The sequence below is a fragment of the Suncus etruscus genome, chromosome 4, assembly GCF_024139225.1.
Source record: "Suncus etruscus isolate mSunEtr1 chromosome 4, mSunEtr1.pri.cur, whole genome shotgun sequence".
NCBI lineage: Eukaryota > Metazoa > Chordata > Mammalia > Eulipotyphla > Soricidae > Suncus > Suncus etruscus.
In genome coordinates this window covers 39,465,057-39,486,979 of record NC_064851.1, presented here as the reverse complement: position 1 = coordinate 39,486,979, position 21,923 = coordinate 39,465,057, and the positions used below count along the sequence as shown (strand labels likewise).

Sequence of the window (21,923 nt, the reverse complement as noted above, 5' to 3'; positions counted from 1 at the left end):
GTTGATTTTCACTTTCGTACATGTGGTTTTCCAGTTGTACCAACACCATTTGTTGAATAGGCTTTCTTTGTTCCATTTCAGATTCTTGCCTCTTTTATCAAATATTAGTTGGCTATATACCTGGGGGTTTATGTCTGGGAATTCTGTTCTGACCCACTGGTCTGAGGTCCTGTCTCTGTTCCAGTACCATGCTGTTTTGATTACTATGGCTTTATAGTATAGTTTCAAGTTAGGTAAGGAGATGCCTCCCAGCTTCTTGTTTTTCAGTATTTGTTTGGCTATCCTGGGTCTTTTGTGGTTCCAGATGAATTTTGTGAATGACTGTTCTAATTCTTTAAAGAATTGTGTCTGGATTTGGATAGGGATTGCATTAAATCTATATAGGAGTTTGGGTAGGATAGTCATTTTGATTATGTTAATTCTACCTATCCATGAGCATGGGATGTTCTTCCATTTCTTTAGATCGTCTTCAATTTCTTTCTGAAGTGTTTTGAAGTTTCCCTGGTATAGGTTTCTCACTTCTCTTGTAAGGTTGATTCCTAGATACTTGATATTTTTTGAAACTATCTTAAATGAAATTGTATTTTTAATCTCTCCTCAACTTCATTGTTTGTATATAGAAATGCTACTGTCTTTTGTGTATTGACTTTGTAACCATCCACTTTGCTGTATTGGTTAATTGTTTCTAGGAGTTTTACTGTGGACTCTTTAGGGTTTTCGATGTATATCATCATATCGTCGGCAAATAGAGATAGCTTGTGTTCCTCTTTCCCTATTTGAATTCCTTTGACTCCCTTCTCTTGTCGAATTGCTATTGCTAGAACTTCTAAGGTTATATTGAATAAGAGTGGAGAGAGTGGACAGCCTTGCCTAGTTCCTGATCTTAGTGGGAATGCTTCTAGTTTCTCACCATTGAGTATAATGTTTGCTGTAGGCTTATCATATATAGCTGTAACTATCTTGAGGAAGGTTCCTTCTAACCCAATTTTGCTGAGTGTCTTTAACATGAAAGGATGTTGGATTTTGTCAAACGCCTTCTCTGCATCGATTGATGTGATCATGTGGTTTTTGTCTTTCATGTTGTTGATGTGGTGTATAATGTTGATTGATTTGCGTATGTTGAACCAACCTTGCATTCCTGGGATGAATCCCACTTGATTGTGATGTATGATCTTTTTGATGAAGTGCTGGATTCGGTTTGCTAAGATTTTGTTGAGTATCTTTGCATCTATGTTCATTAGTGAGATTGGTCTGTAGTTTTCTTTTTTGGTGGTGTCTTTGCCTTCTTTGGGAATGAGTGTGATATTAGCCTCATAAAAGGAGTTGGGGAGGATTCCTGTTTTTTTCTATGGTTTGGAAGAGCCTATGGAAAAGTGGTAGTAAGTCTTCTTGAAATGTTTGATAGAATTCACCTGTAAATCCATCTGGGCCTGGGTTTTTGTTCTTAGGGAGTTTTTTAATTACATCTTCAATTTCCTCTGAGGTGATTGGTCTGTTTAGGATTTCTAGATCTTCCTTTTCCAGTCTTAGAAGAGGGTGTTTGTCCAAGAATCTGTCGATTTCTACTGGGTTCTCTAGCCTAGTTGAGTATAGTTGTTCATAATATGATCTCATGATATGTTGTATTTCTTGGGGTTCTGTTGTAATCTCGCCCCTTTCATTTGTGATCCTACTGATTAGGGTGTTTTCCCTCTTTTTTTTTTTTTTTGGTGAGTTTTGCTAATGGTTTGTCTATCTTGTTTATTTTTTCAAAAAACCAACTCCTGGTCTCATTGATTTTTTGTACTGTTTTCTTAGTTTCGATTATGTTTATTTCTGCTCTTGTTTTTATTATTTCTTGCCTTCTGGTTGTGGTTGTATTTCTCTGTTGCTGTTGTTCCAATTCTTTGAGGTGATCTTTTAAACTGTTGGTTTTGTTATTTTCCTGTTTCTTGACATAGGCCTGTATTGCAATGAGTTTCCCCCTTATTATTGCTTTTGCTGTGTCCCATAAGTTTTGACATGTCATTGTCATTTGTCATTTGTCTCAAGGAATCTTTTTATTTCTTCCTTGAGTTGTTCTTTGATCCAGCTGTTGTTGAGCAGCATGTTGTTTAATCTCCAGGTATTAGTTTTTCTCCACTGCTTCTTCTTGAATTCAATTTTGACCTCTGTTGCATAGTGATCTGAGAGGGTACTTCTAATGATCCTTACCTTTGTGGTCTTATATAGGTTGGCTTTGTAGCCTAAGACATGGTCTATTCTGGAGAAGGTTCCATGTGGGCTTGAGAAAAATGTGTATTCTGCTTTCTGGGGATGGAGGGCTCTATATAAGTCTATTTGCCCTAAATCTTCTAATTTTTCATTCAGAGCTCTTATTTCTTTGCTATTTTTCTGTTTGGTGGATCTGTCCAGTGGTGATAGTGGAGTATTGAGGTCCCCTACTATTATCACATTTCCCTTCATGTGTTTCTCCAGGTTTGCCAGTAGTTGCCTCACATATTTTGCTGACTCTACATTGGGTGCATAGATATTGACCAGGGTTAGTGTTTCTTGATCCAATGTTCCCCTGATCAGTAAGTAGTGACCCTCTTTGTCTCTGATCACTTTCTTGAGGTTGAATGCAATTTGGTCTGATATAAGAATGGCTGTCCCTGCTCTTTTTTGTTTTCCATTGGCCTGAATAATTACTTTCCATCCTTTTATTCTAAGCCTGTGCTTATCCTGTAACTGTAGGTGTGTTTCTTGCAGACAGCAGAAGTCCGGTTTATTTTTCCTAACCCAGTTCTCTACTATGTGTCTTTTAATTGGAGAGTTTAGTCCATTCACATTTAGGGAAATTATTGATAGAGAGGATTGTTGTGCAGTTGTATTGTGTGGCGTGGTTGTTGTTACAATCGGGGGTTTGGATTGTGCAATTCGTCTCTGAGTAGGTCGCTTAGGATCGGCTTAGTTTGCACAAATAGTTCAAGTTCGTTCATATTTGAGAATGTTTTTAGTCTGCCCTCCCATATGAATGATAGTTTTGCTGGGTATTGGACCCTAGGTTGGAAATTTCTTTCATTCAGTTGTTCAAATATGTCATTCCACTGTCTTCTTGCTTGAATTATTTCAAATGGGAGATCTGGTTTGATTCTTATGTCCTTTCCTTTGTACTTGAGGTTTTTTTCTCCCTTATTGCTTTCAGGAGTTCCTCTTTCTTTTTGTTTTTTGCCATTTGGATTATTATGTGTCTTGGTGTTGGCTTATAAGGGTCTATTTTATTAGGGACTCTCTTGACTTCCTGGATTTGTCCTGAAGTGCCTTTCCAGAGGGTGGGGAAGTTCTCAGTTATTATCTCCCTAACTACCTGTTCTTCCCCCTTCCTTATTTCCTCCCCTTCTGGTATACCCACAATTCTTAGATTGTTTCTTTTGTCCTTGTTCATTAGATATTGGATTTTTCCTTCCAGTGCTTTGCCTTTTATTTCTTTGTTGGTTTCTTGATCATTTTTTTTTTTTTGTGGTTTTTGGGTCACACCCGGCAGTGCTCAGGGGTTACTCCTGGCTCCATGCTCAGAAATTGCTCCTAGCAGGCACGGGGGACCATATGGGACGCTGGGATTCGAACCGATGACCTCTTGCATGAAAGGCAAACGCCTTACCTCCATGCTATCTCTCCAGCCCCTCTTGATCATTTTTTGATTGTAGTTTTCCTTCGAGTTCTTCGATGTGCTTCTCCAACTCTGTGTTTCTGCTCGTAAGGCTTGTTACTTTGTCTTTTAAGTCCTTCACTTCTTTTTGTATGGAATCTCTCATGTTCTTTGACATTTCTTCTTTAATTTGGCTGATTCGTTCATCCATGGCTTTCTTATACTCGGTTGTTAGGGTTTCTTTCATTTCTTTTAGTAATTCTTGCATTTCCTTCTTCATGACCGCTTTTAGGTCTTCTTCCCATGGATCTATGCGTTTTGGTGGACTTGGAAACTTGATAGGATTTGTCATGTTGTCTCCAGTTATTAGGGATCTCCTTGATTTATGCATAATTCTTTGTATTTAATGGTGTGTTTTGGAGTGCTGTGGTTTCTAATTTTGGCCTGCTTTGGTCTCCTTCCTGAAGGTGTTTCTAGAGGGTGCTGTTGGGTGAGCTTGTTGAACCTAGCTCTTTCTCCTCCCCTTTGCTACCTAGAGTTCAGTCTTCCTGTAATAGGTATTGTTGCTTTTCTATTCCTTATTTCTGTCAGCGGTGCAGTTCCTCTCCAGGCCACAATGGATGCTGGCGCTGTTGAGCCTAGTTCTCAATCCCCCCTCCTTTCTCTGGGAGTCAGTGGAGCTCCACCCCCTCCAAGCCTCTTGAAGGGGTTCCCTCAAACCGGCCCTTAAGGCTCTGCCCTCACCCTTGGGGAGTCCCTGGTCCGCTCCAGGGCCCAAGGGGGTGGACAGCTCTAGGTCACCTGAGGGTCCAGATGGCTGGCCCTTTCTCCCTGATCTATTCGGGTCACTCAACTTATCTTTCCAGGCGTCCACCCGGGGGGAGGGACTCACCCGAGTCTCTCTTGGCGGTGCGCAGGGGTCCTGACGCCGGGCAAAGAAAGAGACTCACCCGAGTCTCTCTTAATGGTGCTGGGATGTTGTTGCCTGGCAAAGAGAGAGACTCACCCGAGTCTCTCTCAACGGCGCTGGGGTCCTGTCGCCGGGCAAAGAGAGAGACTCACCCGAGTCTCTCGCTGGGGTCCTGTTGCCGGGCAAAGAGACTCACTCGGGTCTCTCGCTGGGGTCCTGTCGCCGGGCAAAGAGAGAGACTCACTCGGGTCTCTCGCTGGGGTCCTGTCTCCGGGCAAAGAGAGAGACGCACTCGGGTCTCTCGCTGGGGTCCTGTTGCCGGGCAAAGAGAGAGACTCACTCGGGTCTCTCGCTGGGGTCCTGTCTCCGGGCAAAGAGAGAGACTCACTCGGGTCTCTCGCTGGGGTCCTGTCTCCGGGCAAAGAGAGAGACTCACTGGGGTCTCTCGCTGGGGTCCTGTTGCCGGGCGAAGAGAGAGACTCACCTGGGTCTCTCGCTGGGGTCCTGTTGCCGGGCGAAGAGAGAGACTCACCCGAGTCTCTCGCTGGGGTCCTGTCTCCGGGCAAAGAGAGAGACTCACTCGGGTCTCTCGCTGGGGTCCTGTCTCCGGGCAAAGAGACTCACTCGGGTCTCCCGCTGGAGTCCTGTTGCCGGGCGAAGAGAGAGACTCACTCGGGTCTCTCGCTGGGGTCCTGTTGCCGGGCAAAGAGAGCCATTTTTCTCTTTAACTCTCTTACCCCTATCATCATTACTCCACATTTACCCTTTTTAACTTAAGTACTGTATAGTCCTAAATCACAGACAAAAGTAGTGCCCTGGAGTTAACACCCACCCAACTATTCCAAAAGGCAAAAAAAGGACACGTATGTCTTTTCAACATTTTATATGTTTTCTTTGACGGCTATAACTTTTGCTGAATATTTTCTTGTACAGTGATGATTCCCCCCCCCCCCCCCCACTTTTTTAAATCTTTTCTTCTCTTTGTGAACCGTTCAATAGGGAATTTGGTGAAAGAGTCCCTCAGTTTAATGCTTATGTTTGAACCAAGTCATGGGTATTGTTGGACGTGTTCTTACGCCCCCATATACTCTGTAACGCCACGTGGCTCTATTTTTGTTTGCATAGGCACACTGAAATGGGAAAATACTATACATACAAATAAGTTCTTATCTAATAGAGATGGGAACACACAAATCTTGTAGTGCAATGTGACCTTACACCCTGAACACTGACATAAAGACCTGGCACAGGCCTCAGAAGAATGGGCATTCTCCATTCACCCCGATCCAGGGAAGACATCTACGAAACATCCAAGGTTGTCTATAACATCCTCTACCAGGGAAGACCCTACCGCTGCTCTGACATTGACCTACTCAAAAGAGACTTCCCTAAACACTGAGAAGACTTAACAACAATGACCTGCTTACTGAATAGGGCTTTCTGTATTGCCCCTTAATTGTGAGGTGAAACTAGAGGATACTCCACACCAGCCTGACTTCAATGTAGGATGTGCAGATTCCAGGATCTTTAATACAGAAACCTGATGCCAACAATAGAGATTGCATGAAAAATAAAACTGTATTGGCACTACAATGACTTGGATTGAATAAACTAGTTTGCCTGGAGCCTAGAGTTGGTCTTATGCCAGGAAACCTCAGGGGTAGGGTCTCCTTGTATTTAAACTAAGGCTTTTCCTTTCCATGTCCCCCATATTTTGGTGGGCCTATGCAAACAATATTTGACACTCTAACACCATTTTTACTGTGCTCTTTTGACTAACCCTTAAAAAAAACCTCTTAAACTTTTGATGTTAACTTAAACTAATATGCATGTGCATGAAAATATAAAAAAAGACTATGCCTTCAATGTTTAAGGAGTCACATAAATCTCATGGCTTTAGGTTGCTTTGTGTACTGCTAAGAAATGTTATAATGTACTACAATCTGGGGACTTGTGGACAAAGTAATTGTACATGGATTCTGCCTTATTTTTCTTAATGTTCTTTGACTGTAAGTTCAATATTTAGGCATCAGCAAGGGGATTTCTTCTGAGAACTCTGTTTATGGGTGATTGTCCTTTCACTGTAACTTTACCTTGTCCTCTTTGTGTCATTGTTTTCATAATTAAAAATAAAAATTAATTAAAAAATGGGGTTCCTACAAAGTACATACACTAACATAAGCTATCTCGGAGGCTCTAAAGATTCTTGAAGAACTAAGTTTTGTAGGTCAGTTAGGATATACAGGGCAGAGTCCATTATTGACATTTTCAAAGACTTGGCACAATGGCATTTACTCCAGGTTAACAGCAATTTCCCTAACATGGAAATCATTAAGAATTTATGTACTAGATGCCATGCAGTTTGCCTATAATATGGTTAATTCTTTCAATTCTACAATAAATTTATATTATTTTAGATATAAGTAGATGGACTTAATGTGGCTTGGCTAATTAACCGAACAGAACAGCCAAAGTTCTGCCTCCTTTCATTTTTCTTTTCCTTTACTATGACTGCCACCTTAAGCCAATAGGATTGAACTGAAATGACAAAATCCAAGTTTATTGACGATTGTCCTGTGATTTCCGAAGAAGGCACAAAGGTGATAAGTGTACCAAGCATAATGAATAATAATGAAAGGAGCAAGCTAGCACCACATTTTCAAAGTATCACAAAACACAAAATAGATGGTAGAACATTAAAATAATCAGAAGACTGATCTTGGCTTTAATTTTGCATGATCCTTTTTATCTTCTCAGTGACTCCAAGAACATTCAGATGGAAGCACTTCAACACCCCCTCCACTATTTTATGTGTTTCTGATAAAAGAAAATTCTATGCTTTTTAGAGGGCAAAGTGGCAGCACCAAAAGCTTTAAAAACATATTCTCTTCCAGTAATAATTAAATTTCCTAGCATTCACTGTACAGAAATGGTAAGAAGACATGAAATTTAGCAACACTGTTCTTTAAAGCAGTTTATTAGTGTAAAATTGGAAACAACCTAAAAATTCAATACTAAAATGTGGCACATCTGAAAGGAACCATGCAGTCATTTAAAATGATGTAGAAATCTATTTGACACAATATAGTCATGGTACTGTTAAGTGAGAAAGTTACAGAACAGTATTGTACAACATGATGTCATTTAAAAAATCTATAAATTCACAGAAGAGTTTGGAAGGTCATATACCTAACAGTTCTCTGGATACCAAGATCGATTTTTTTTCTTTTAAAGTACATTTTCCTTTTTCCTTTTCACACTTATGATTTATATTATTATAAAAGCCTTAAATTGTAAAGATTCCTTTAAAGTAGGAGTAAGATTGGAACTTAACAATCGGAGGCACATAGATATGTTAGTTAGCCTGAGACTGACCACCCACCTCCATGGTTTGTACTCCGTGAGTACTTTGGTATTGAATTGTCACTATTGCTGAGTGGAACTATGAGGGATGGAACTGAGTTTGCCCTTTAGATTAAGATATACATTCATAGAAAGTCTCCACAGGAACCAACTACTAGTGTTTTAAGCTCTTTCTTGTATATCATACTCAGACCTTTTTAGCCTTGCAACTCGGCTGTATATTTGCGAGTGGCGAAGGTAGAGTAGGTAGGGAGAACATCAGGAAATAGGTCTAAATGAGAAAGGCAACATTTCTTTGCTCTACTGAAGCTCTTAAACTTGAGTGCAAAGAATCACCCAAACACTTATAAAAGACTGTTGGGCTCTACCCCAAGAATCTTTGTAGGATAAACGTATTTTTTTCCCAGTTGATGAATATGGATTACATATAATTTTCTAGGTCTTGTGATAAAAATTGGAAATTCAACTGACCAAGAGAATGATAGCCTTTTTCTCTACATTCTAGCAGTGGTCCTCAAACTTTTTAAACAGGGGGCCAATTCCTGTCCCTCACACCACTGGAGGGCTGGACTATAGTAAAAACAAAAATTATGAACAAATTCCTATGCACACTGCATATATCTTATTTTGAAGTGAAGAAACAAAATGGGAACAAATACAATATGTGGCCTGCCGTACTTTGAGGATCACTGTATCTAGAGGAACAAGTAACTATTATAAATGTAATATGGTTAGTGTTAGAACAGTTAAGACAGTTTTTGTCTTAAAATATTTAGAAAAACTATCATAGAACTAAGTACTTTTATTTCATTATAAAGACAAGTATAAATAGTACTACAAAGTATATGGAAAAATGAATTTTAACAAGTTCTCAGGTGATGGTGACATTGTCTATCTCAGAATTTCACACGCTGAAGTCCATTATCTCTACTGGATAGTGTTTTTAACTAGGTTAATAAGAAAAGAGAGAGTGGATTTGTAGAGCTCCCTCATTCCCTGTGATTCTCACCATGAAATAAGAGGCACTTCATTTGAAGAGGAGCTGAGGCAACCTTGGCTCAAATTGCAAAGCCATACATATATTATGGTTCCTCCCCAAGGCTTGAAGTGCTATGTATCAGGGCAACATATTTAAAAATTGCAGATGTGTGGGAGGTAGAGATTTTTTTTAGAAACCCTGTCAAAATATGGAGGTAAGTTAGTCTTCTCTAGGTAAGAGAAGCTACTTCAGTATTCCATCATCTTTGCCATATATCATCTTCATACATGCTTTTCCATTCATTCAGTTCTTTTATACTGATGGAAGAAAACAAGAAACTGATGAAGACTCTGGCCCACTGGTTGATGATCTAGTCTCATCAGGTTTGTATTTCTCATTGTTACTCAGAGTGAGACACATTCCCATTTTACAGGGTCTAATCTTATTACAATATAATTTTTTCTGATTAGCACCATAAAAGATTTAACACCATGACCTTTTTACATTAGAAGACAAAATACAGAAACATTACACATTTTTTTCTGTATATGAAAGAGCCTATATATATTTATACCATCACTATCTCATTCACCTGGTCAACTTTTTACATTATCATAGTTTTAGATTAAGCTCAGGGATACAGATTTTTTTTTAAATAACTGCACCATGAATTAGTAGGCTTCCCAAGCTTTCTCCCACGCCTAAGAATCTTTAAGCTTTACCTGAGTAAAAATTAAACTTATGACTTTATAATTCAGAACCAAAATGAAAACAAAACCACCCCCAAACAAAATCCCATAAAATAAACATTCACATATTGTGGTAGACAAGCAGTTGTACACATCTTTTTATTTAACTTCTGTATGTATTTGGGGTATTATTATTAATCAACATTTGTTTAATGCGAAGCAGAAGGTTCTGATTAAAAATGTTATCAACCTGTAGTTAGGTTAAATCTAGATCTGGGCCTAATTTAAAGAGTATAAGAATAAGAAATAGTGTATATATAAAAGAGGTATGTCTCTCTGGTCACAGTCTGGGTAGGTCAGAGATCTATATGCTCTAACAAGAGGAAACTGATGATTACAGACCATTTCCACTATGTGTAAAGCCTTCTTCCAAAAATTGCCTGATATACTAAAAAAGGTGCTATAAAATCCTCACAACAACCCTAAAGTGGTATAACATTCCCATTTTACTGATAAGGAAATGGCAATTAATGTGATCTCTTAGTTATAGAACACAGCATGTGAAGACCAGATCTGAACCTAGGATTGTTGCTCCTCTTTATCCATATTTCTTTCCCTTATACTTCCATGAACCTGGTTTATATTTGCGCTTAAACAGACCTGAATCTTTTGTATAATTACTTAAACCCTATCTGGACGTTAACACAGTTTAGGGAAGATACAGAATTTTTTTTGGAGGGAAAATAATCTTCCCTGCTTTATCCTGTTGGTAATAAACCAGTTTGAGCAGCTCTTGGGGTTCTTTCGAAGTATGCAATTCAGAGCGTGCTTCAAACCATCTTGTAAAACTATCAAACTGTGGAAAAATGTCTACTAACAGATACTAAGTTTTAACAACTGTTAACATTTGACTTGTGAACTAAATTATCACCATGCTTACCAACTTTTATTAGGAACCCTTAATACTATTTTTTTTCTTTTTGTCTTTGGGCCATACCTGACCGTGCTCAGGAGTGACCCCTGGTGGTATTTGGGATATCTCATATGGTTTGGGGTTTTGACTGGAATCAGTAACATGCAAGACAAGCACCTTATCTCCAGTACTCTCTATTCAACTAAAAAGGACATTTTAAAATGAAGTTTAAAATACCATTTTAATGCATTAACACTGCCTGAAGTCATCAGCTACACCTCTACATCTCATGCCTAATCAAACCACTTTTAATTATTGAACTGTTCTACATTTTCTGGTCTACAAACTCGGCACATCATTTTTTCCTGTGCCTGGAACACTTTCTCTTGATACTCTCCAAATTAGAATTACATGATCCTCAAGCTGTCATACAAAGGACTTATGTTTCCTCCATCACGACACTTATTCTCTTACATGACAACTGTATACTTTCCTTTATTTTCCACTGACATTTTTAAAGTTCTAGTGAAAGATTGTATGCATCTTGTTAAGGGTAGTAATCTGGCTAATTAGCATAGTGTCTAGCCCCCAACACTGGCTTAATGATGAGTAAAAGCATAAGAGTAAAAATCAATATGCTGATTCATGATAATAATCCAACTTGCTGTTTTCTGACTCCAAGTATGTCTGTCATTGACCATATCATTAATATGTTTCATAACTAAGAGATCCTGGTCAAGGTATCTAAATTCCTTTATAAAATTTTACGACTATATTAATAAGAAACAAAGCTTATTCTTTTTGTATACAATTGACTCAATGATGAATGTATTTGAACTGACTTAATTTTTCTAAGAATTTGTTATTCAACAATAATTATCTACTGACCAATAAGTGGTTTTTAAAATAAATTCTTTTGGGCCATATCTAGTGGTGCTTAGGGCTTACTTCTGGCTCTGTGCTCAGAAATTGCTACTGGCAAGCATACGGACCAGATAGGATAGCACGAATTAAACATGGGTCGGCCACATGCAAGGCAAATGCCCTATTCTCAGTGATATTGCTCCAGTGCACAATGACTCCTATTCTGATAATACATTTGGTCATGGCATTTGAACAATTTTTAATTTAAAATATTTTTTACTTTGACCCAGATGTTTTGAACCTTAAAAACATAGATGCCAGATAAAAATGGGAATGTTGTTCATGGACGGTTTCTTTAAATTTAAAAATAACATTCAGTAGTGTTTAATAAAACAAGCCCCCCCAAATATAGTATTGAAATAATTCAATTTCTATTGGAAAACATAATAAACATAAAACAACTTCGTTTACATAAGTAAAAAACATTTTAGTCTTCTTTTGTATCTCACATTTCTTTCAACCCAAAGTTAAGCATTTTTATTTTTAGTACCAGGGATGGAACCCAGAGCTTCAAAAATGCAAAGCATCACTGAGCTACATCCTTGGTCCTAAAATTTTTAAATTATTCTTTGGTTATTAATTATACTTAATAAATGAGTCACTAATATCAATTCACAATTAATTTATTTCACATAAAAGAAAAAAGCTTGAATTAATGAAAAATTCAGTAGAAAAGTTTGCTTTCAGTTGGGGCTCAAAAAGTAGGAGCTGTTGTATTAGTAAAACCTCAGTAGAAAGAGAATTTGTAAGAAAACATTCTTGGCATGGAAGCTCTAACATAAAATTGTGGTGAAATATTTACCATGGAACTTCAGTGGTAGAAAGGCCAGTTTCTGATGGCTGATTACTTTTTTAGTCTTTTAGATATTAACAAGATAGATAGTTATAAACCTGCTTTATTCAGTTAATTGTATATAAATATGGCATCATGATGGGAAGGCTTTCCATGGCCCACCTATTTAATTGAGCAGTTCTAAGTAGGTAATTGGTACTCTGCCCTTCTGATTTCCCCTTTCTCCCATGAGCCAGTCAGAATCCATTCCAGCGACACTGTACACAGTGATTACCTACAAAAGAAAATATATTTTCAGTTGTAAGATAATATACATTAAGAATACATAGAAAACCAACCAAATTTATATTTGTTTAAACTTTTCATTATCAAACTATTTCAAATATTATTTTAGCAAAATAATTTCATTAAAGGTAAGTTTCAAAACCTTCCAGTTACTCAGCAGTGAAATTTTCTTTTTCCTTTTTTTTTTCATTTTTGGGCCACATCCGGCGGTGCTCAGGGATAACTCCTAGCTCTGCACCCAAGAAATTGCTCCCAGCAGGCTCGTGGAACCATATGAGATGCCAGGAATCAAATCAGGATATGTTCTGGGTCGGCCATGCTCAATGCAAACACCCTATTGCTATGCTATCTCTCTGATCCCACCTTTTTTTCTTTAGCTAGGAGAGGTGGGACCTTCCTTCAAGCAGTGCTGCGGAGGGAGGCTGGAGGGGGGCTGGGGTCACCCCTGGTGATGCTCAGTCCATCTGGACAAGCCTGAAGTTCTGCAAACCCAGTGCTTGAGCCCATGATGCAGTGCTACTCGGCTTACTGGTGCTGGAGGGGGATCACGTGGACCACTTCTGAGTGCCAGGGACTGAATGAACTCTGTCTGGGCATGGGCTTCAGTCCTTTGAACTATCACCTCAGTCCCTACCAGTTACATGTTTTTAAATTTCTTGTGGGAAGCGGGTATACACTATGGTGCTCAGGGCTTACTTGTACTCTAAGTTCCAGGATAAATCCTTGTGATCATCAGAGCACCAGATGTGGTGTCAGGGATTGAACGGGTCAGCCACATGGAAAGATAAACTCCTTAATCGTAAAAGTTTTACTATTTACTAGAGAGATAGCATGGAGGTAAGCCGTTTGCCTTTCATGCGTAAGGATGGTGGTTTGGATCCCAGCATCCCCATATGGTCCCCCGAGCCTGCCAGGGGCGATTTCTGAGCAAGGATCCAGGAGTAACCCCTGAGCGCTGCCGGGTGTGACCCAAAAACCAAAAAAAAAAAAATCCCCCCCCAAAAAAAGTTTTACTATTTGTGTGATTATATTGTTAAGAAATAGTAGTTAGGATCTTATAAAATGTTAATGTAGGAACTGTATATGTGGGTCAGTGTTAAAAGGCATGTTTCACATGCGTCAGACCAGGATCTGAACTCTGGCTCCACAACCTTCAAAATGTTGATATAACCATCATCTAAGTTTAGGAAGTATTTATGATAAATGAATTCCAAATAAGGAGTAATCTGCATTTTGTTACTTAATACTATAAGGCATGTCAATCTGTGACATTTTTACCTCATCTGCTAGAAGTGATAATTCACTACTGTTTGCAGCATCATAATCGTACAAAACCCTGGCCTTCCTGCAGCCGCTGCTCTCTTTAAGGTCAGTGATGTTAGAAGGAGAAGTCATTGCTAAACCACTTGTTAAAGTCAAGGCAGAAGAACCAATCACATTTGATGCAGCAGATGGTATTGAGGCCACTGAAGTTTGATTGTTGTTGTAATTGGATGGAAAACTGTTGAAAGAAAGAAGCCAATAATTTATTTCCAAGTGACCAAAGCTCTTGACTACCGCCACTTGGTGGCACTGTTTACTTTCTACTAACCTCACTTTGGCTAAAAATTTATAGCTGTTACTATAACTGTTACTGGACAGTTAAGGTTATTTCCCTTGTTAAGTTATAAAAAAAATTTAGATTAGGACCGAGCGGTGGCACAAGCTGTAGGGCATTTGCCTCGCACGTGCTAACCTAGGACAGACTGCGGTTCGATCCCCTGGCGTCCCATATGGTCCCCCAAGCCAGGAGTGATTGCTGAGCATATCCAGAAAGCCAGGAGTAACTAATCCCTGAGCATCACCGAGTGTGGCTCAAAAACAAACAAACAAAAAAATTAAAAAAGAAAAAAAGAAAAAAAATTAAATTATTTTCAACCTTGAAATTAAAATTTTTTCTTTACAACTGCAGAACTGATTTTGCCAATGGGGTATATATAGTGAATGGAAGAATATACATTCGGGGTCACTAATAGAAGGATGCCGGCATTCTGGTAGAGAAAAGAGTGCTTGAGACTGTAAACTTGAAACACCTCTATCAACAGTACTAAAAATAAATCACTGTTTCTAAATACATTAAAATTAGCTTTAAGAAAGTTTCAAAAAACATAATGGCTTTTCCAGAACATAAATACATTCTTAAAACACTTCCTAAAAATTTGTTGAAATTTGTATCTATTTTATACTCTTTATGAATGGTTACATGTAATTAGAGAAAAAATTACTTAAAAATTATATGCTACAAGAATGAAGCTTTCACATTTGAACTTTTTTTTTTTTTTATACAAAATTGACCCAGTCACATTTTCCTGTTTTAAATAATGAATATTTAATGGTATCAAGAGGCAAGGCATCGTGACCATAAACTGAAGACAAAGATAATAATATAGCACTATTCTTTCACGGACATACAGAAAAGTAGACAACTATTCAAAGAATGCATTAATGACCCACAATGATAATAAGGGAGAAATAGAACAAGTTACACAAGTTCATTTATTTCATTTGGAGAGAGGGTAGAGGAAATTTAATTATAGAAAACTAAATTCATTGCAATTTCTGTGCTTAAAAATATAGGCAACTTAAATTTCCAGTTTATTGTAAATCTAATAGCTAAATGAAACATCTGGCTTGTAATATCAATCAAATTATTACCACGGTAGATAATTATAAATTCATATTAATTTTATTTTTGTATATATCTAGCTCAGAATTATGCTTGGCTCTGCACTCCAGGGATTAACCATTTAATCCAAGAGCCAAGATAGACTTTTCCCCTCGAATTATAGTATCGATTTCAATAATATGTATGTTTAAAGCAAATTGCAGCAATAACTAGATTAAATGGCTCACTCAGTCCAATATGTGACTTCAGGCAAAATGCAAATATGAATGGTAGCGTGTGCAAACCCGGAACACCACTTTTAGCTTCATGACAAAGTAAAAATGAAGTACTAAGTTATTACAATGTAGAAATAAAGCACTTTGCTTTCATACATTAAAATTACTAACAAAGCTGCATACAGAAGCACAACTCTTTTGCTAATTCTACTTGAATAACCAATATTATGAGGCCACAATGTTTTTTCATAAAGCCATAGCTAGTGGTACTAGAGGGTTGTTGCCAGTAGTGGCCAGGTGGTGCCAAGAACTGAAACAGGCTCCCAGAAAGGAAGTAAGCTATCCAGCCCTATATGTTCTTTCTCAATCCCCACAAACCATGTTTAAGATTTAAAAAATGCCTCATTTTGATCTAGGTCCAGTTTGAAGGGTCATATACAGAATTTTTTGTTTGTTTTTGGGTCACACCTGTCAGTGCTCAGGGGTTACTCAGAAATCACTCCTGGAAGGCTTGGGGGATCATATGGGATGCCGAGATTCAAACCACCGTCCTTCTGCATGCAAGGCAAACACCTCACCTCCATGCTATCTCTCCAGTCCCCTAAACAAACACTTTTTAAATAGCCTGGTCTCTGAAAAACATCTTTTGATATTCCTTTAAGTCACACATAGCTCCCTTACTTTACTGGCTCCTCATTATATAAATGCCATTTTTTAATCATTACTGATTATGAAAATAAGTGTCCAGTCTCTGCTTAATTCTTCTAGTTTTTATCTCTCATTCTTTTAGCTTGAAAACTTCTCCAAACAAAATGACTACAGTAAGTTCCCTAAACTTGTATGTTCTCTTTTGTTTGGTCCTTATAATTTCTTCTTTTGCCAGGAATTCATCTGACCATTCTCCTTTTTCATCAAGATTGGTTTGACTGAGATAATCTCATCTGTGACATTTTGTTAGATTCATCTCCAGCTGAATCACCTTTCCACCTAATGAATTATACTTCTTCTTTTTTTTTTTTTTTTTTTTTTTTGGTTTTTGGGTCACACCCGGCGGTGCTCAGGGGTTCCTCCTGGCTGTCTGCTCAGAAATAGCTCCTGGCAGGCATGGGGGACCATATGGGACACCGGGATTCGAACCAACCACCTTTGGTCCTGGATCGGCTGCTTGCAAGGCAAACGGCGCTGTGCTATCTCTCCGGGCCCATGAATTATACTTCTACATATATGTTAGCTGCTATGAGGGCAGTGAACGTGTGTCCTGTATTTCCATTTTCATCTATAATAAAGGTAAATACTTGAGCCTATTTCATTTAAATTTAAAATATAGAACAGTGCTTAATAATATGATGAATGTTTGGTAAAGAGCTGATAAAGGAATGATTCAATTACATTTACAAGCTATTATTCTGCTTTAAAGCATATAACCACATTTAAAGTAGTATCAAAGGGCTTGAAGTCTTTCAGAACTGAAATATTTCAAAACCTTTTTTTGGGGGGGCCATACCTGGTGGACTTGCTCTTGGAGTGCTCGGATAGTACACATGGGGTGCCAAAAATCAAATTTGGAGGGTGCGGTGGGTGTGAAAAAAAAAATCAAATTTGGGTAGACCATGTGCAGTATCTCTCTAAGTCCTCTAACACAATTTTACAAAAAACAATGAACAAGGGAGGAGGAGAGAGTTCAGCAGTTAGGCTGTATGTCTAGCATGCATTAATCTGCATCGGGATCCCAGTTCCTCATTGTCATGTTCCTAACTATCTAAAGAAATATATTAAAAATTGACTGAGTCTTTGAGATTCTAAAACCATTTTAAGTCTGAACAGGAATTAAGGATAACTCAAAGTGTTTTGTTTTGTTTTTTGGTTTTTGGGCCACACCCTGTGACGCTCAGGGGTTACTCCTGGCTATGCGCTCAGAAGTTGCTCCTGGCTTCTTGGGGGACCATATGGGACGCCGGGGGATCGAACCGCGGTCCGTCCTAGGCTAGCACAGGCAAGGCAGGCACCTTACCTCCAGCGCCACCGCCCGGCCCCTGATAACTCAAAGTGAATTTGATCGTCCTGGGGTGGTCCAGGTATCCCTAGTACCTCAGGGCCCAAGCAGTATATTAGGTTCTTGCCCTGAATTTCCAGCTGATTGAGAATGGCCAGTGGGGTCCCAAATCTGAGCACTACTTGGGGGAATGCTCTCTTCCCCTCAAAAAAGGGGAAAAAAAAGATAATAATTGGATAAAAAAATGTATACATTAGACCAGTGGTCCTCAAACTATGACCCGCGGGCCATATATTGTATTTGTATCTGTTTTGTTTCTTCATTGCAAAATATATATGCAGTGTGCATAAGAACTCGTTCATAAGTTTTGCTTTTACTATAGTCAGACCCTCCAAGGTCTGAGGGACAGTGAAATGGCCCCCTGTTTAAAAAGTTTGAGGACCCCTGCATTAGACTATGTCTAGGAATAAATAACTTCCTTAATCAATTGTTCTTTATAAAGAATTAAAAAGACATTTGCTTACTCTTCTTTGTCATAAAATAAAAATACTTTTATAACCTCAATAATCAAATTACTTCCCGTAAAAGTTCTTATTTGAAGTAAGCAAACAGAAGTCTTTGATTTTTCTAATTCCCACCTCTATTACTACATGTTACTACTAATAGACTCTAAATTTCCTCCCATATTACGAATTTGACATGTGAAAAGGAAAAGATCACCTTCCCAGTTGTTTCTGGAGGTCTAACATATACTGGTAGCATTGTGCATAGTAAGTCATCTGAGCTTCTACAAAGTCATTCAGACAGCGAAGGTGATGGGCCTGGAAAGAAAAGTTACAGCCAGCTATGAAAAAAGTATTAAAAGCTACAGGGAAATAGCATGACACTGTCTGTACAAAGAATCACCTGTATTACAAAACCTATTAAATAGAGTGAGGTCTAAATGAGCCATTTAGATATATTTATTCATGTATCTTGGCAGTGATACATTTTAAACTTCCTTAAAGACAGAAAAGTGAAATTTAGTTTTTACTCCGAAAATTGTCTGAGGACTTTCAAATTCTACTGTATCAAGGATATTTTCAATGACTGAACACTTACGTGTGTACTGCTGATTCCCTCTAGCAGAAGTCTGGTAATCTCTGCTTGACGATCAAATTCACTTTGAGTTATCCTTAATTCCTGTTCAGACTTAAAAATGGAACATGGTATTAGAATCTTCAGAAGACACAGCCTTTCTTTTTTTATTTAGGAGCTTTCCAACTCCAAACAATCATTGCTCAACTTTATTTTGTATCTAAAAGGTATCTGCACCTTAGCTCAAATATTACCCAATCTAGACTGAATTAATGATTTTCAAAACATCAAAACAGCTCACTGAAAAGCATTAATATTATAATGCCAAGTGATATCAACATAAAAGTCTAAAGAAAATACTATACTTATTATACTTTCATATATTTCTATGAACAAATTTTGCTTAACTTTAACATCACAGAAATGCAAGTTCACATCAATTTGTAAAATAATTCATAATTATAATTATTTTGAAATTAAAGACAGCCTTTAACCTCAAATAAAAACTTCAGAACCATAGGATTTCACATTTTATGTTTAATTATCAAGCATATACCGTATTTTTCGTAATATAGGACACACTCCCCCCTCAAGATGGGGGAAAATGTCTGCATTTTATGGAGTGAATGCCACCTAGAGCTGAAGCTTGAGTGCAGGGGAGGAGAGCATATACTAACCACTTGACATCTGCAGTATTATGCCTTTATTGCACAGACATACCACACACATAGTATGAACAATCAGGTTAATGAACTTTCACCATCACAGAGAGCTTTTGTTTAGGTCTATTTAATCGCTGATGGAACTTATATTTTTATATTAAAGGAAAAGTATTAAACATGTTTATTTTCTGATGTAAAAGAAGTTAGGTAAATGTGTTTAAGTGTTTTATCACCTGTGGACTGGCGTATTGTAAATATACGTTGGCCTTGTAGGCTGGTTGTTCCCAGTTCCCAGCTGCCATCTCCTGACGGGTCCTCTCGTGTTGCACCATTTGCTTTAGAATATATATATTGTTTTGTTTTGTTTTGTTTTATTTTTGGGTCACACCTGGCAGTGCTCAGGTGTTGCTCCTGGCTCTATGCTCAGAAATGGCTCCTGGCAGGATCAGGGGACCATATGGGATGGCAGGATCAGGGGACCATATGGGATGCCAGGATTCAAACCACCGACCTTCTGTATGCAAGGCAAATGCCTTACCTCCATGCTATCTCTCCGACCTCTTTTTTCTTTTTTTCTTCATCTAAAAATTATGTGTATCTTATGGCCAGGTGCATCTTATAGAGCGAAAAATACGGTACTTGTTTTTAGAGCAACATTTGGGGAGGGGGTTGGCCCACTCCCAGCTGCGCTCAGGGGTTACTCCTGGCTCAGCGCTCAGAAATGGCTCCTGGCAGACTCAGGGGACCATATGGGATGCTGGAAATCGAACCTGGGTCCGTTCCGGATTGGTTGCGTGCAAGACAAAAAGCCCTACTGCTGTGCTATTGTTCTGGCCCTAGAGCATAATTCTTTGGTTTCTTCAAAAGTACAGAATATACAAACTAATTTCTGTAGTTTATTCCCCCAAACTTTACATAAAATATGGCTAAGCAATAACATCTAAAAGCTGAGCTAGTTACGGTGACCTATATCTTTAAATGATGTGACAAAAACCCTCCAACTTTAATATGTTGGTTTTCATGGTATAAATATTACCATCAGAGCAAAATTAACTCTTTATTTTTGGGGGGATCACACCCGGCAGCACTCAGGGGTTACTCCTGGCTCTATGCTTAGAAATCACTCTTGGCAGGCTCAGGGGACCATATGGGATGCCGGGATTCGAACCACCAACCTTCTGCATGCAAGGCAAATGCCCTACCTCCATGCTATCTCTCCAGGCCCAAATGTAATTCTTATATAAAATCCCCCAACTTTATATATTGATTTTCATGGTATAAATATTACAAGCACTGACTTCAAGCTACTAGCATGAAGTCACCAACTATGTATCTGGAAGAAGTAGAAAAGATAACAGTATTACTATCTTCTATGGACTGATAGTAGAAATAAACAGCTTATTGAAAATGTAACATGATCTAAAAGTAGATTTTAAGTATTACCCATCCTCCTGAAACTCTAGAACCTTTGTTCAGAATTGGTTGATAGTAAGCAGGAGAAAATAAAATTCCAGTTTATTCTAAATAGTATCCCTGATTGGAATAATTTTTTGAGAGATTTTTTTTGTTTGTTTTTGAGTTACACCTGGCAGCGCTCATGGGTTATTCCTGGCTCTACGCTCAGAAATTGCTGCTGGCATGCTTGGGGGACCATATGGGATGCTGGGATTTGAACCATTGTCCTTCTGCATGCAAGGCAAATGCCCTACCTCCATGCTATCTCTCCAGCCCCAAGAGATTTTTTTTTTTTTGGTTTTTGGGCCACACCCAGCGGTGCTCAGGGGTTACTCCTGGCTATCTGTTCAAAAATAGCTCCTGGCAGGCACACTTGGATTTGTTTTTTTTTTTGTTTTTTTTTTTTTTGGTTTTTGGGCCACACCCGTTTGACGCTCAGGGGTTACTCCTGGCTATGCGCTCAGAAATCACTCCTGGCTTGGGGGGACCATATGGGATGCCGGGGGATGGAACCGCGGTCCATCCTATACTAGCGCTTGCAAGGCAGACACCTTAACTCTAGCGCCACCTTCCCAGCCCCGCACGCTTGGATTTGAACCAACCACTTTAAGTTGGTTTTTGGTCAGCTGCTTGCAAGGCAAACACCACTGTGCTATCTCTCCGGCACCCCCAAGAGATGTTGTTATACTATTTTCTAATACTTCTTTACAGTCAAATAGTATATTTTAAAATCCTTCTAAAAATTCAAAGACTGCAATAAGTATAAAAATAAGGTCAAAATTTTTTATGTTTATACCTTTTCCTTCATTTTTTGGTGACAATAATATAAGGTAGCGAATCATTAAACAATAAAATAGCAGCAAAAAAGAAAATAGGTCACTATAATTGTTCTTATTCCATTGCCAACGGATAGTGACAAATAATTAACCACTAAATTAGATTTATGAAAATAAACTTTAGTCAAGAGTTAATTGAGGGCCCGGAGAGATAGCACAGCGGTGTTTGCCTTGCAAGCAGCTGATCCAGCAACAAAGGTGGTTGGTTCGAATCCCAGTGTCCCATATGGTCCCCCGTGCCTGTCAGGAGCTATTTCTGAGCAGATAGCCAGAAATAACCCCTGAGCACAGCTGGGTGTGGCCCAAAAACAAAAACAAACAAACAAAAAAAAGAGTTAATTGACTGAAAACAAAATAAAGCAGAAAAAGTCCTAGAAGAAATCAGTATTTTCCAAAGGAAAGTGTTCTGAAAAACCAATTAACTACTGTATTACATTTACAATATTCATTGATTTATAGACATAACTACCAAGACATATATAAATGAATTTCTAAAACAAATTATGTTAGTTCTTTATAGATATTTGACTGTAGCAATACAATTTGAATAGATT

The 21,923-nt window shown here is 38.3% G+C and overlaps 1 protein-coding gene across 3 annotated transcripts in view; it reads right to left on the bottom strand.

Annotated features, from left to right (window-relative positions):
* Nucleotides 1-12,268: 12,268 nt before the first annotated feature.
* Nucleotides 12,269-21,923, bottom strand: part of SH3GLB1 (SH3 domain containing GRB2 like, endophilin B1) — a 31,603-nt gene continuing 21,948 nt past the window's right edge. For all 3 annotated transcript variants that reach the window (XM_049771253.1, XM_049771254.1, XM_049771255.1), the window contains 4 exons: nucleotides 18,441-18,530; nucleotides 18,060-18,160; nucleotides 13,745-13,967; nucleotides 12,269-12,455 (listed from right to left, as the gene is read on the bottom strand). In XM_049771253.1, coding sequence (XP_049627210.1) covers nucleotides 12,348-12,455; nucleotides 13,745-13,967; nucleotides 18,060-18,160; nucleotides 18,441-18,530 — 522 coding nt within the window. In that variant the 3' untranslated portion in view covers nucleotides 12,269-12,347. The remainder of the gene's footprint in view (nucleotides 12,456-13,744; nucleotides 13,968-18,059; nucleotides 18,161-18,440; nucleotides 18,531-21,923) is intronic.